General features: G+C 39.6%; 1 protein-coding gene across 10 annotated transcripts in view; it reads right to left on the minus strand.

The window, feature by feature from the left end:
• SYNE2 (spectrin repeat containing nuclear envelope protein 2) overlaps positions 1–17,079 on the minus strand; it is a 267,254-nt gene that overhangs the window by 59,568 nt on the left and 190,607 nt on the right. For all 10 annotated transcript variants that reach the window (XM_087448388.1, XM_087448395.1, XM_087448393.1 and 7 more), the window contains 9 exons: positions 15,282–15,478; positions 14,197–14,329; positions 13,032–13,214; positions 12,470–12,616; positions 10,593–10,769; positions 8,711–8,866; positions 7,187–7,339; positions 1,057–1,227; positions 465–595 (listed from right to left, as the gene is read on the minus strand). In XM_087448388.1, the coding sequence (XP_087304514.1) occupies positions 465–595; positions 1,057–1,227; positions 7,187–7,339; positions 8,711–8,866; positions 10,593–10,769; positions 12,470–12,616; positions 13,032–13,214; positions 14,197–14,329; positions 15,282–15,478 (1,448 nt within the window). The remainder of the gene's footprint in view (positions 1–464; positions 596–1,056; positions 1,228–7,186; positions 7,340–8,710; positions 8,867–10,592; positions 10,770–12,469; positions 12,617–13,031; positions 13,215–14,196; positions 14,330–15,281; positions 15,479–17,079) is intronic.

The following is a 17,079-nucleotide window of genomic DNA, read 5'->3' on the forward strand; positions in this document are numbered from 1 at the left end:
CTTTTATATCCCATTCAGCAAAGCAGTTCATCAAAGAATTCCTTCCAACCCCAAAAATCACCTGCCCGAGAGGTATCCTAACATCCCCTTTCTTCCATCTGATAATGTTTCCAGTGAAACAGATTGTCCATCTGACCACTCCTTAGTTTGTTTTTGTCTGTGATTTTGGTGTCCCTAAGGACCACACTGGGCATTTAGTCCACACCTTCTGAAAGTGGCTACCCTGGGGCTTTAATTAGGGCATTTCTAGATTGATTATATCAAACACTTGTACAAGGCAGGTAGTAGCCTTCACAACAACAAATCTTACATGAACTAGGTCCTTCAAAGCAGAAGAGACCAGAATCCAGTCATCTCAGATGCTTAAGAAGATAAGACTTTACAAGGGCTATGTCACCTCATTTGCCCCATGTCACTAAGATGAAGATATCTGATCTATTATCAAATCGTATCTTAATGCGTACCTTGTATGAGTATCTTGGCATTTCTCTTCAATTATTTCAGCAACTGAGGGGCAGTAACCTTTGAGTTTTCCAATAACCTCCTGGAGTTTCTTCCAACTCCCTTCACTACTCTCAGCTTCGTCTTGAAGAGACTAAGAGAACAGAGCAGGGAGGTTAGCTCCAGAATGGCCTGGCTACTTCAAATGGCAGCAGCTTTTCAACACTTGTTGCTATTTCACAATAATAACAACACTCAAACCTTAATAGGACTGGGATAAATGATTAGAAATGTCAAGAGAACAACTGAGAAGGCATTCTTTCATTTGAGACTAGAACTTCAAAAAGTGTGCAAAAAAGACCCCCACCAAAACTCCAAACCTTTAAGTTATGAACTAATAAAGACATGAAAAATGAAGAAAAATGCATTGTATACTTTTACAAAGTTTCACTCATTTAGCTCATGTGAGACATTTTGGAATTTCCAGTTATGCTTATGATGCTGCTGTATGAATGTTTTGTGGGGAGCACAAAAGCAAAGATGTCCATTGCTGTACTTGCATCCACTGGAGATTTTCTGCCACTAGTGCACTCTGCCAAAATCTGGTTAATTTACCTGAAGGCTCTGCACCTGACATGTCAAGGCCTCCAATGACAAAACCACAGGCTTGCTGTGTTCCATGTAGTACAAGAATCGGATTGTCATCATGTTCACTTCATCATAGAGTTTATCACAAATCTTCCACTCCTGTAAAATGGACTGCATGGAGGTTTTGAGCTCATTGACCTATATGAAAAGAGAGAAAATATTTAGAAAATAATTGAGGGCCGGTCCGGTGGCTTAGCGGTTAAGTGCACGTGCTCCGCTACTGGCGGCCCGGGTTCAGATCCTGGGCGCGCACAGACGCACCGCTTCTCCCGCCATGCTGAGGCCGCGTCCCACATACAGCAACTAGAAAGATGTGCAACTATGACATACAACTGTCTGCTGGGGCTTTGGGGGAGAAAAAAAAAAAAAAAAAGGAGGAGGATTGGCAATAGATGTTAGCTCAGAGCCGGTCTTCCTCAGCAAAAAGAGGAGGATTAGCATGGATGTTAGCTCAGGGCTGATCTTCCTCACAAAAAAAAAAAAACAGAAAATGATTGAGAAGAGGCTCTCTCATCACTTTTTTCTCTTCTAAGGACTCTACCATTGCATCCACTTTAGGCATTTCCACTTGAGAGTATCAGAGGAGCTTTAGGGATTAATTGAAGGTGGGAAGGGTAGGTCAAGGAACAAAAAATATCAGAGAAGGCTAAGTTTTAGAATAGGTGATGGAAAAGAGCCCTGAGACCAGAAGGATCTGCATGGAGAGAGTCTAGCCGAGGGAGGAACAGCCCAGGGAAAGAACACTGAGTGAGGAATCAGAATCTGCAAGTGCACATTTCAGTGACACTCTATTAGCTTTCTGACCTTGGGCAAGTTATTTAACTTGGAGTCTGTTTCCTCATCCACAAAACAGAGATAATAAACAAAAACATAAATTAAATAGTGTCTGTGCAAACACTCTGAAAACTGCAAAGCATTATAAATGTAGAATGTTACCTGTGTTACTTGGCACTTAAGTCTGACTACTATGGGAGAGCAAGCATAAATTGGAGAGAAACATGCTTGGCCAAAATGATGGGCAAGTGCAAAGTGGGAAGAAATGCAATGGCGGGCATATTTTATCAGCTAGTATGTTTTAATAATCACGAAAGGATGGAAGCAGAAGCATTTAAATGATATCAGATACAACCAAGAATATATACATATATCCTTTTATATATCTATTATATAAAGCACATTTATAACTCAAAAATAAAAAGACAAATAATCAAAGTAAAAAATGGGCAAAGAATTGAATAGACATCTCTCTAAAGAATATATACAAATGGCCAATATGCACATGAAAAGATGCTCAACATTCACAGTCATTAAGGAAATGTAAACCAAGACCACAATGAGATACGACTTCATATCCACTAGAGTGGCTATAATTAAAGTAGGATAATAACAAGTGTTGGCAAGAGTGTGGAAAAACTGGACCCCTCATACATTGCTGGTGGGAATGTAAAATGGTCCAGCCACTACAGAAAACAGTTTGGCAGTTCCTCAAAAAGTTAAATATAGAGTTATCAGATGACCCACCAATTCTATTTTTAGGTATATACCCAAGAAAATTGAAAGCCTATGTTCACACAAAAACCTGTACACAAACATTCACAGCAGCATGATTCATAATAGCCTAAAAGTGGAAACAACCCAAATGTCCATCAACAGATAAACTAAATGTGGTATATCCATGCAATGCAATGTTATTCATCCATAAAAAGAAATGAAGTCCTGATACGTGCTATAATATTGATAATCTTGAAAGCATGCTAAGTAAAAGAAGACAGACACAAAAAACTATACATACTGTATGATTCCATTTACAGTTACGCATCTCTTGATGACAGGGATAAGTTCTGAGAAATGCATCATTAGACAATTTTCTCATTGTGCAAACATCATAGAGTGTCCTTAAACAAACCTAGATGGCACACCACACACCTAGGCTATATGGTACTAATCTTATGGGACCACTGTCGTATATGTGGTCAGTTGTTGACCAAAATGTCGTTATGTGGTGCATGACTGTGTATGAAATGTCCAGAATAGGCAAATTCATAGAGATAGAAAGTAGATTAGTGGTTTCTAGGGACTAAGGGAAGGGAGGAATGAAGAGTGACTACTAATGGGTATAGGGGTTTGTTTGTGAGGTGATGAAAACATTCTGGAATTGGATAGTAGTGATGGTTGTATATCTCTGTGAATATACTAAAAACCACTGAATTGTACACTCAAAAGGGTGAGTTTTGTGGTATGTTAGTTATATCTCAATTTAAAATAAAGATCTGAGTAGAAATGGAATGTGATCACTATGTTGGCCCAACTGGACATCTTTAATTGTAGTGTGATGTTGAGTTTTGGATGTAACCACACAGGCCTGCATTCAGGCCCTTTGTTCTCTGCTTAACAAATACAGCGGGCACTGCACATCCAGTGTGATAGAGAGGCTTCCTCAAACCCTGCCCAAAACAGGGACAGAAGAAAAACAACCTGAGATGCTAAAGTTAGTCTCACACTGGCAATTATGTGGGCCAAATGTCTTTATAAGGGCTGGATGGCTCAGAAAAAGAACCAGAGTCATTAAGTTAAGAAAGAATAAAAGATAGGAAGGAAAAAAGGGAGGCAGGAAGGGAACTCCTCATAGATGTACCTCTCAAAGGTGGACATCTCTGGGTGGCAGAGATGATTCTGATACAAAAGTGCCTACAGGCATATGGCTACACAAGGCACTGCCATGGTTCAGTCCACACAGGCCTTCATGGCTTCCACATAGAAAGTTCTTGCAACTTCCGGTGCTCTTAAGGGTAACCCCATAGAATATTATAGCTTCACGGAGAAGAAATGGCACATGTGGTTTCAGGGAAAGGATAAGAAAACCATTAAGTAAAATTCACTTCACTAGCAATAAGAAGGAGGAACATTTTCAAAATGTTAAAAGTGGAATCAGCCAGTAGGGCAGCATTCATTGAGCGCAGTATAGGCATTGCCACAAAGGTAGAAAGAAGTGAGTAGGTACTATCATCCCTATTTTATAGACCACGAAATTGAGGCTTAGAGAGGTTAAGTACCTGCCCTAGGACACAGATAGAATATGGTGCTGCCAGGATCTTTATCTAGGCAGAGACTCAAAGTTCTTTTTCTTAAACAAGGCTATATCGACTTCGGACAGCTTATGGATGGATGAACTAGATTGTGTCCTCTGCATTTTTTTTTAAACAATAGCTTTATTGAGACATAATTCACATTCCATGCAATTCACCTATTTAAAGTATACAATCACTAATCAGTTTTAGACCATTTTCATCATCCCAAAGAGAAAGCCCATACCCATTAGCAGTCACTCCTCATTCCTCCCCAACTCTTCCTCAGCCATTAATCTACCTTTTGTCTCTAGAGATTTGCCTATTCTGGAGATTTCACATAAATGGAATCATACAATACGTGGTCTTTCCCGACTGGCTTCTTTGACTTAGCATAATGCTTTCAGAGCCATCAATGTTGCAGCATGTACCATTACTTCATTCCTTTTTATGCCTGAATAATATTCCATTGTATGGGTATACTACTTTTATTTATCCATTTGTAAGATGATGGGCATTTGGGTTATTTCTACTTTTTGGCTATTATGAATCATGCTGTTATGAACATTCATGTTCAGGTTTTTGGTGTAGACATGTTTTCATTCCTCTTGGGTAGACACCTAGGAGTAGAATTGCTGAGTCATATGGCAAATCTATGTTTAACCATTCGAGGACCTGCCAGACTGTTTTCCAAAGAAGTTGCACCATTTTTCATTCACCAGCAGTGTGTGGGGGTTTCAATGTCTCCATATCCTTGCTAACACTTGTTACTATCTGTCTTTTTATTACAGCTATTGTAATGAGTGTGAAGTGGTATTTCATTGTGGTTTTGATTTGCATTTCCTTGATGATTAATGATACTGAGCATCTTTTCATGTGCATTTTGGCCATTTATATATCTTCTTTAGAGAAATGTCTATTCGGATCACTTGTTCATTTTTTTCTTTAGTTCTCTCTCCTTTTATTATTGAGTTGTAGAAATTCCTTATATATTCTAGATAAAAGTTCCTTAAATATGCAAATATTTTCTTCCATTCTGTGGTTTATCATTTCACTTTTCTCTCTTTCTTTTTTTTTTGGTGAGGAAGATTAGCCCTGAGCTAACATCTCTTGCCAATCCTCCTCTTTTTGCTGAGGAAGACTGGCCCTGAGCTAACATCTGTGTCCTCCTCCACTCTGTATGTGGGACACCTGCCACAGCATGGCTCAATGAGTGGTGCGCAGGTCTGCGTCTGGGATCCAAAGCTGTGAACCCTGGGCTGCCAAACTGGCCCCTAACTTCATTCTTTTGAATGTGAATATCCAATTGTTCTAGTACCATTTTTTGAAAAGACTATTCGCCCCCTCCACTGAATTGTCTTGGCATCCTTGTTAAAAATCAATTGACCACAAATGTGAGAGTTTATTTTTGTACTCTCAGTTTTATTCCATTTACCTATATCTTTATCCTTATGCTAGTATAGATTTTCTCAACTCACGATGGTGTTATGTCCCAATAAACTCAACCTAAGTTGAAAATGTTGTCAAAATGCTGTTAATAAACCTAACCCACCAAACATCACAGCTTTGCCTAGCCTACTTTAAATGGGCTCAGGACACTTACATTAGCCTAAAGTTGGGTAGCATCATCAATCACAAAGCCTATTTTATAATAACATGTTGAATATCTCATGTAATTTATTGACTACTGTACTGAAAGTGAGAAACAGAATGGTTATATGGGTACAGGATCGTGGTAACTGTATTTGTTGTTTACCCTCATGATTGCGTGGTTGACTGGGAACTGTGGCCCACTGCTGCTGCCCAGCATCATTAGAGAGAAACCTACCGCATGTCGTTAGCTCAGGAAAAGATCACAATTCAAAATTCGACGTTCAGTTTCTACTGAATGCGTATTACTTTTGCACCGTCGTAAAGTAAAAAAATCATAAGTCAAATCATTGTTAAGTCAGGGACCATCTTTACTATCTGCATGTTTTTTACATGCATTATCTCATTTAATCTTTTCTATCCTCTACATTTTTATTATATTGTAATTAATTGTGTTGCAATTATCTGTTCAACTGTATTTTTTCCAGTAGCCTGTGAGCTCTTTGAGGGTAGGACCCATTTATTTTCTTATCTTTGTACCCTCAGCAGTGAGCATAGTGCCTCAAAAGATATGTTTAACAAATGACTCACACAAGATATGTTAAGCTCATCTCTACTTTCCTGCCTGAGTTCTGGTGGTAGAATGAGGCTGAGGGTCACCTATGGATTTCATTCATATAGGGTATTCTCAATTCCCTCTTGGAACAAGTGATTGAAAGTAGATTTTAGTAGATGACAAATACTCTACAACAAGGACTCTCTAGGAAACATGGAGACACCTATAACTGGTTAGTATTTCTAGTTTTCTCCCTCCATTTGTGGGGAAGTGTCAAGGTTGCAATGTCTCGAGATGCCTGTTCTTTCTCTTTTGATGCTCTCCTCCTGGAAAGGGTAACTGCAGACTTTGACATGCCTTTCACGAAATTACCAGACATCGTCCACCCTCTTCCTCTATACCTTCTCCTCGCCACATGCTATGTTTCTCCCCACCTCTGGAGCTCTCCCTAAGTTGACCATGCTTCTAGCTTAACAGAGGCTATGTGAGACAGGATCACTCCCTCCCTGAGGCATCTCCTTGCAGGTGGGAAATCTGAGCTGCTTCTTCGTAGCTGCTCCTGAATTCTGGCGAGGAAACAATGCCAGATGCTCCGTTAGGTTTGGGGGTATGGAGACATTTTTGTCTGTGTGAGGACATTAGACAAAACAAAGATAACCAAGTGGATTTCCAGCCTGCCAGTGATGTTGGAACTGGTGGCTTTGTCTCTAACTATCCAGTGCAAAAAACCAAGATTTGAAATGCTTTTCTCCACTTTACTTCAGGATATTTTGCAGCAACTTTTCAGTTTACAGTCTGGAGCAAGTCTCCATGATTAAATAACAACAAATGAGATAAACGAAGGATATGTGAAGAGAAATAGTACACTTCAAATGAATTCTAGTACCTGGTTGACAACAGTGCTCCTCTTTTGAAATAATCCATCAATTTTGGACGCTGTATCTTCTAACAACGGCATTGTCCCACTCGCTGAAGTCAGGTAACTTTGTCTCAGCTCATCCAGGGCTTTAGATTTCATTGCAAGTTGATTTTCTATATCCTGAAAGGGCAAGAGAAAAAGGTTTTCATATGCAAAATATTACAAAACAATTAATAAGGTGTAAGAAACAGGAGTTAACTCTTTTCAAGTAAAAATACCATTAGAGTATATAATGAAATAACATTACACCAAAGACATTTTATAACACACTCAATTCCATTTTTACAATGAATTATTAAAATATGAATTTACATTCATAACATGAATTTTTATAATAATTTCAATTATTACATGGCTCTAGATTTTAGAAGAGTCTAGTAACAAGTCCTTATCATCATGGTATAGTAGAAAGAGTCCAGGAGAGCTAGTCCCCATTCCATGTCTACCCTGTAAAGGCTGTTTGCAGGCATTAAGTCATCAAACCCCGAGGTCTGCATTTTCTCATCTGGGAAACAGTGATGATACCCCATGACATGCATGGCTTAGAATTCAAGTGAAACCAGGTTGGCCTGTTGGGGGTGGTGCAGCACTGAGCTATGGAACGTAGGCTTTCAGTCAGGAGGTATGTGGAATCCAAGGTGGCTGTAAGAATTCTAAAGTGGAAATGGCTAGTGGGTAGTTAGAAACAGAATATGACCATGTGAAAAGATCTCTTACGGTGGTGTTGCTGCTCACATACTATGTCGAGTATTATTCTGTAGCCTTCTAAGTAGAATTGCGGTCTGAGCTGACTTTCCACCCCCGACAGTGAGTGGTGCCATACGTTCTGTGGTAGGCACAGAAGCAGCATAACCTATGCTGTCTGCAGCTACGGGGGCAGCTGAAATGTTTTCAATAGGGAGCAAGACCGTCAGGGCAGGGCTCAAGGGGGATTAATCTACCTTTGGGTGAGGGCACCTCAAAGGCTAAGTGACCTGGCAAATGACAACTGAACAAAAAAAAGGGCACAGCCAACACCCTCAAGCCCAAATGTGATTTAGACAGTGGTTCCCAGGGATGGGTGGTCCTTTTAGAACACATTACACAGTAGGTAAAAGAAAATCATTTTCATCTGAAGAAACAGAATGAAGGACTAAAAATAATAGAAACTTCAGAGTAATTCTGTGAATATTGGGTAAATTAATGAAAAACACAAAAGTTGGAAACCATCTAAATCAAAATTCCCTTTGAATGTTTTTTCTCAGGAGTAACATTCAAATCTCTTAAGAACAACAATAACCATGAGAATATCTTCTGTTTATCATAAAAAAAGCGTTTCGCAATTTCATAAAACCCATGGATGATTATCCATTTTACATAAGAAAGAAAACACATGGGGGTTTGGAGGAGAACCCCCAGAAACTACAGCAGCTTGCCCCACTCCTTGGGACACAAGTGGTGACGAAACTGCGTGATCCAGCCGCGTGGGACAGGTGGTGTGTGCCTTCTCACCTGACAGTCCAGGAGCAGCTTCTGCACAGAGATCACACTTTCAGGTTTCTGTAAAGTTTTCAGTCTCTCTTCTTGTGCCTCCATCCAGTTGTTCAAAATCTGTATTTTATTTTCATTCTCTGTGATACTTTCCAAAAGTCGTTCTAAATGTTGTATCTACAAGTTATAAATAAGAAAATTAAATTCTTATTTTGAACCACATGCTTTAAAATGTAAACGTCATGACACGTTCTTTTTAATAGGATAATTTTGTTTCTTCTCAGATTTCTAATATTTTGCATAAGATTTCCCCATAACTTTTGGAGTAAAGAATCATAAATCAGGAAATAGAATTAAAATCCTCTTTAAAAAAAAAAAATCTAACATTTGAAATAAAAGCTAACCTGCCAAGAAAGCTGGCTGTTTTGGAGTTCCACAATATCTGTACAAAATAAAATCATGTTGCTAACATTCAATATTTTTTCATTGCATCACTTATTGATATATGTAAAGCTTAAGAAAATTTTCTTTCCCCAGACTCTCTTCATTAGAGTCACTTAAAAATTAAGTCAACATCAAAAATCAGAAAACACTCATCAACTTAATAAACTAATTATTGTTTGTAATGTCTGTGATTCTTCTCATTTCTAATGCTTACAATTTGATTAGGTTACAATCACAGCATATGTAAAGTTTTATATTCCTTTTCCAATACATCGTAGGCACTTGCTGTGTTATGACATCTGCCTTATATTAATTTAAAAGGCTGCCCAATATTTCATCAAATGGACACAGTATAATTTGAATAATTATTCTTCTGTAGTTGTAAATTAAGGCAGTCTACATTTTTCACCAGTATAAAAATGTTGAATTGAACACTTTGTGCACCTATCTTTTTCTTTTTGGAGGACTATCTACTTAAGATAAATGTGTAAGAGGTGGACTGCTGGGTTAAGAGATAAGATGATGATTATGGTTCTGGAAATTTTCTGAATGCTTTCCAAAAGGGTATGTAAGCCATTATCTGTAATGTATGAATGTGATGGCTTTATCTTTATCTTATTAAATAAGAAAAATTTAATAAGTATAATGTTACATTAATGTTTATTTCAAATGTTTGATAACTAAGTTATAATCTTTCTATATTTATTGGCTAATTATAATTTTCTCTTTTGTGAATTGTCTGTTCATGTTCTTTGTCCGTTCGTGTACTTGAATCTCAATTGTATAAACCCGTTTGTATGCATCCTCTACACAATAAAGAAATCAACCTCTTGTCACTACCAATTATATATAAATATCAAACATTTTTCCAAGAATAAGTTTTCTTAATCTTTTCAGAGTCATGGAATGAAAAAGTCTACCACAAGGCCACACTTTTCTTCCTTTTTATAATCTTTTCAAAGCTGAAATAGCTTTGCTGCTTTTGAATATCTACTTTCACAGAAAATGTCAAAATCTCTGGCCATTTAGTAGCCTCACATAATACTGGACATCTTAAATAAAATTTCTCCTCTTCACTTGCCTAAAACAATTTCCTACTAAGGAATCTCAAAGAAATATAAGAACCATTTTCATACTCTCTTATATGCACCAATAGGAATGCTGAAACATAGGATTTAGAAAAGGGCTCTAATTGAGATGATTATCAGGCTTAACTGTAAATTAACTATACGAATGTCTTTTCAAATTTTTCAGAGGTGATATTTTGCAAAAACCAAATCATACATCAAATGGTGACATGCGGACACACCTTTCTTTCTTTTTTTTTTTTTAATTGCAGTAACATTGGTTTATAACATTGTATAAATTTCAGGTGTACATCATTATACTTCTATTTCTGCAGAGATTACATCATGTTCACCACCCAAATACTAATTACAACCCATCACCATGGACACACCTTTCTGTTCAGTGTTCCGTGTACCCAGTGCCACTGGCGGTTCATCTCTCCCAGGTGCTCTGCAAACTCTGTTCTCTCATAGCGCTTACTTTCTACATCACAGGTGCTTAACTGAAGTAATGACTGGTTAACAAAGTCAACTATCCATTGTTTATAGTCCATTTCCATTCTAAACTCCTAAAACAAACAAACAAAACAAAATCAACCAAAGCTTGGACTGAAGTAGCTTAGATGAACCAGATTTCCTTTTGGGGCACTCTAGGGGGTGCCAAGCTCCCATCCATTAATCAAGGGGAACCTGTCACCCAGTGTTGTGTTCTACCCTCCCCCCAACCCCACCAGGTGTCTGCATTATCTGAGTGGAGAGTCTTTTGGGGAATTCCACATGCCTGGGAACAGAGAGACTCACTGCTTTCAGACAGACTGAAAAGTCAGAGGCAGCAGCATGTATGGTACAGCTGCATCATCTGAACCAAAATCAGGACCCAGAGACTGACAAAGGGTTCCTGAGAGAGGCTTATGAGAAGTACACTGGAATCGGGAGCCACCCTGCAGGCTCATGGAAATGACAGGATGGGAAGTCTGAATTAAGACTCTCCCAGAAAACCCAGGACACTTTAAGGAACTTTGCCAGTTTAGGCAGCTTCTGTTCCTCTGGAGACAGTCTGGGTCTCCCAGTTTGGATAACTTTAAGTTCTACAGCAATCGTAAACCCCCCAGGGCCAAACATGTTTCTGTCAAGTCTGACACTAGTTGGGTTTATCCTGGTGAGTTTTAGCACTTCCTTTGGAGACATCTGGGGGGGAAAACCATGTGGTATGTGCTAGGTTACTAGAGCCTGTGAAAATACATACATGTGGACCCACTAAAGATTCTACTACTCACTGAAGTTAGGATGTGACAGTATATACAAATAAAAGTCTTGCTAACATGCTTTATGATTAAGCCATTCATCCTCTGCCTACCAAAGGCTAGATCCATCAGCCTGTGAGATCTTTGAAAGCAATGACCGGGGTCTTCATTCATCTCTGTGTTCCTAGTGGTGAACACATTGCCTGGCACACAATAAATGTTTGTGTGTGGTGTGTTAAATGTTAGTTAAACCTACTTGAAATCAAATGTCATAGAGAAGGCCACATTCATATCTGTTTGTAGGATATCAACTTTTCCATATGCATTCCCTTATTCAAAAAACATCTACTTAACACCCATTGGATGCCAGGTATTGGGCTAGGTATGCTATTTCAGGGAGGTGAAGGATAGTCCCTGCTCTCAAGAAGCTGAGTCAAGGTGGGGAAACAGGCAAGCAAGCAAATAATTATAATACCGTGTGATAGGAACTATCGATAGTGCCCCAGAGACACCTAATCTCCAAAAGTAAACGGATCTGGCTGGGAGGGTCAGAGGTAGATTTCCAAATGAGAAGATACTTGAGCTGACTCTTGAAGGATGACTAAGAGGATTTCTACAACTAAAAGTGGGGCACTGGAATTCCAGGCTGAAGGTGCAGCATGTACAAAACCATGAGCAGGGAGAGCACCAGAAGCAGTTGAGGGACTGCAAATCATTTGGTTCAGGCAGAGTCCAGGGTTTACGTGGGGGGATGAAAGGGTGAGGCTGGAGAGGTAAAGAGGGGCCAGAGCCAGTTGAGAGCTTGGATTCTGTCCTGTGGTGATGGGAGCTACCAAAGGAATGTAGGCAGAATATGAGCAAGTATACTAACTTATGTTTTTAGAATCATCCACCATCCCATTCCAGCCCCCTAGGATTAGTTTTTCTAGATTATATCCTACATGTCTCTTTGTTTAGTATTCCCCCTCTGACTGACTTGCCTTCTTATTTAATGAAAAGGCTTCTGGCTCTTTTTGTATAATTACCTTGTACTTCTTAAGGAGATTTTTAACTTGAGATGCAGAACTCAGTGAGTGCTCAGAGTTTTCATTTGCAGTTTGACGTTCCACATTGTTCATCCAGCTCATCATTTCTGTGATTGCTTTACGAGACGGCAATTTCTCCATCTGAAGCTGCAAGGACAAAACCATTTCCATTTAATTACCTGCAGTTAACAAAATGATTCAGGGCATCACTAAAGACGAGACCTGGTTTGATAAAAGGTCTTGCTACATAATTGTGTAGGTTACTTACAAAAACAAACCCAGCATTCGAGCTAAGAATAAGTGACCTCAAAACAATGACAATGACCTTCACATAAACTAACACAGTGGTGCAGATAAACTGGGAAATAAAGTAATTAAGCCTGATTTCTCTCTTAAGAAAGATCCCATTGGAGAAGAGTTCAGTAATTAAGACCTATATTCAGTCGTGCCAGAGAAAAATAGGTAGTGTCAATGAAAATTATTGAGTCAGAGAAATAATTTTAAAGGAGTTGTGAGCTAACAAGTGAATGCTAATTCAAATGCTGGGTCTTTAAATACTTACCTGGTGAAGTTTTTCTTGAATATCTGGAAGTTGAGTTATGAGCATTGTCCACTTTTGTTCAAACTGTGCTAAAGAAGCTCTCAGTGTAGCCGTATCAGCTTCTTTCAGGTGAAGAAGTTGGTTCCCAGTACTTATAACGGCAGTCTTCAAGGAGGACTTTTCATCCAGTTCCTTTGAAAATTCCTAACGGGAACAGTTTTAAAATTTAGAAACTTTCAAAATTTAAATACAGCCAGAGTAACTAAGAGTCAGAATAACTAGTTAGGGTCCAGAACTAAATAACTGACGTCAATTCAAATAGTAAATGTTTGTATGCGTATGTGTAAATGTGCTCATGCACGTTCGTGCAAGTGCACACACACACACACATTTTTCCCACTAAGTGTCAGGCATGTTCCAGGCATTAGATATATGTATGGTGGGGAACAAGAGATGGAATTCCTATCCTTAGAGTGGTTTATGATCTAGTGGATAAATATTTAAAAAAATAGACAAATCATCATTTCAACTTTAAAAAAACTATGGAACACAACACAAAGTTCATATTAAATGAACTAAATGCAACAAATTTTTAACTAAAATATCTAAAATCTTTCCTGTGTATTTATAGGTCTTTTTCAAGTATGCTTTAAAATATGTACATTTTAATATCAAAGAGAGTAATCATAGCTACAAAATACAAAAAATGGAAAAAAGAAAAGAGTAAGGGAAAAGACTAAAAGGTTTCAAAAGTGTAATTTATATTATAGAACTAATACTTTCTTCAAAAAAAATCTCAAAACAATAGAATAACATTTTAATAGAAATAGTTTTGTACACAACAATTTAAGACCATGTATTATTAACTTTAACATTTATGAACTAATAATCCTGTGAGGTTTTTGGGGGGGACAAGGGAGTTATTTTCTGCATTTGTAAAACATGCCCCATGTCAGAGCAAGTTTTAAATTTATAGTTATTTTATAGGGTCAATAAAAAATATACTTTATCATTAATATAAATGTATAAATGAAGAGTATAAACAAATAGTTCTAAATTTGAAGAACACAGCTGTTGTTAGCCAAGGTCTTATCCCTTATCCACAAACGATTCTGGAAACTTTCACATCAATCCTGATGTTTATTTCTGACCAATAAATATTTGAGTGTATTCTGTTGCAACTTACCAAAAAACTGTTTATGTTGCTCCTGATTGTATCCAAGTCCTGAGACACATTCAGGGACTGTTCTTTCCAGTAATTCAGAGTTTGCTGAGAAGATTCCAACCATTTGGTTAACTGACCCGAATCTCTGTTATAACTAATAGGAGTAAAGTGAGAGAAAGGAAATTAGAAACGTACTCCATTGATGATATACATCATAAGCATGGTTTCTTCTTACTTTACCGGATGTTTTCCTTTGTTGCTCAGCCCTATGATTCAGAAAATCATGATGTTTTTAAGGATTATACCCTGTTTTATCCCATGCCCCAAATCTGATGCTCCTGGAATTTTCTATGACTCTATTACGACTAATCAAGAATAAAGAGGCATTTTAAGGTCTAAGATATTCTTTTTCAAATTTCTTATTACAGCTACAAAAAAGGAAACCCATGGGCAAGGACAGAGATTACTTTTATTCATCAAATGTCCTCTATAGATTTATTTATAGTAAAAATATCACCTGTATTTGTATAAGTGGTATAACAGCAAACCATTATTGGCTGGATGCCAACATATTTATCTGCTATGATGAAAATATCCAAGCAAAATGCTGTCCCTCTTGTAACTTCAAACTTCTTTGGGTTAAGACAGCCTGAGAGGCGACGATGAGAATCAGGTTTAAATGTTCTACGTTGTCTACCTTCCTTAAGGGCTCAAGATTAGATCAACTGAGCAAAAATAATTCTCTGAAGAACTACAAAGTCTTTTTCAAACTATTCTGTTACCTAAAATTATTCGACTTTTTTAAATTTTAAAACTTTTGGAAGAGGGTAAGAAAGAGCAACATAATGGCATAAAGGTAACATGTGCATAATTTTATAACATAATTCCTAGTTTCCACAGAACTGATGACATATTATCCTGAGTCTAGCAAACCAACATGAGACTCTAGACCCCATTTAGCCCAGAAGAGGGACCCCACTGCTTCAGAGTGTCCAAGAAACACCATACACAGGGGGACCACACGTAAGACCTGGTGACTGCAGAGTCCCTCTGAGGTCTTCCTCCACGGCAAAATCTGACGCGGATCAATCCCTGAGGAGACACACCTGAGCAGATGCTTGAGAAGCGTTTGCAGTCTGTGCAGTTCATGGTCCACGTTTTTGTTCAGGGACAACCACTGCTCTTCCAGTCGTGCAGTCTGGCCCTCTAGCTCAGGACAGCCCACAGAGGCCACCAGCTGCTTGCCTGCATTCAGAGTCTGATACAGCCGGGCCTGCTTTTCGTCAATGTTTCTTTTTATTTGCTAAAAGTCAAGTCATAGAATGTAATATTAGAAATGAAACCAGGCAATCCATTCACGAATACTTCATTAAAAACCTACAGTAGGGCCGGCCCCGTGGCTTGGTGGTTAAGTGCACACGCTCCGATGCTGGTGGCCCGGGTTCGGATCCCGGGCGCGCACCGAGGCACCACTTCTCCGTCCATCCTGAGGCCGAATCCCACATACAGCAACTAGAAGGATGTGCAGCTATGACATACAACTATCTACTGGGGCTTTGGGGGGAAAAAATAAATAAATAAAATCTTTAAAAAAAAAAAAAAAAAACCTACAGTAAAGGGGGCCAGCCCAGTGGCATAGTGGTTAAGATCGTGCACTCCTCTTTGGCAGCCCGGGGTTCGCAGGTTCGGATCCCGGGCGCGGACCAACGCACCACTTGTCAAGCCGTGCTGTGGCGGTGTCCCACATAAAGTAGAGGAAGATGGGCACAGATGTTAGCCCAGGGCCAATCTTCCTCAGCAAAAAAGAGGAGGATTCGCAACGGATGTTAGCTCAGGGCTAATCTTACAAAAAGAAAAAAAAAACCCCTACAGTAGAGGCTACTGAAGAAACATTAACACATTCCTAATCCTCAAGACTCCTGCAGTCTGGCTGGACAGACAGGGTTAATGGCTTATTGATTACCTTTCACGATGAGAGTATCCAACTAACGGATTTCTACAGCACAGATTCAGCTCTATAGACTTACACATGCAAACAAAACCCCAAAATTCACATATTTAGATTTGATAGTTAATTCTTCCACCTAAAAACAAAAACTAAATTGGTAGTTTATGGGGCACATTCAGCTTGCAGGCAGGTTTTGTGTGACCTGAAAATTATTTTGAAAACCAGGAAATTTTACATACAAATCAGGATTTCCAGAGACTCTGGGGAAAGTAGAAGATCTAGCAACCTGGGCCTGCATTCTCATGGGCTGCACCAGGGAGCAGCACCTCCTCTAGAAGGGCCTGCTCTTTCCTACTCTCCACCGCAGTCCCCACCCCCCCTCCAACTGCAGACCCACACCGTGGCCTTGGATTTCAAATGGCCTCTTCCCCCCCCATTCAGAGGGGGTCTCCAGATGGGCTTCAACATGAAGCGGGGAGGGGATGCTGCAGCAGCTGCAGGGCCAGGCCAGCCAGAAGTTGTGCTTCTGGCCGCAGACTCCATGGCTGGTGCGGGGGAGGGAGCAGGGAGGCAAGGGTTTGGGGGCCTAGGTGACAGGTCAGCCCTGCCTGATCCCGGAGAGGAAGCAGGGGTCAACAAGGTGCACGGGGCCGAGGGCAGTGGGTATGAAGAGGTACCTGGAAGGGGCTGTGACAGGGAGACGAGGGGGCCCGGTAAACTGCTTTCTCTGAGACAAAGGATGCACAGAGGTGGCGCCTCCAGCAGTTTCCAGGATGGCCACTGGGCCCAGGGAGTCTTGGATCTTCCTGCATTTCTCCAGCTGTGGAGCCACACTGGGGGCTGGAGGGACAGCTGGTGGAGGAGCAGTCCCTGCAGCAGGCAGGGGACAGAACAGGAAGGCTGTGTGGCGCCACAGTCCCACACGGCCTCGGTGTTACCCCACAGTGCACTGTTGA

This window comes from Ceratotherium simum, chromosome 24 (assembly GCF_057802395.1).
Source record: "Ceratotherium simum simum isolate JZ-2026a chromosome 24, ASM5780239v1, whole genome shotgun sequence".
Classification (NCBI taxonomy): Eukaryota; Metazoa; Chordata; class Mammalia; order Perissodactyla; family Rhinocerotidae; genus Ceratotherium; species Ceratotherium simum.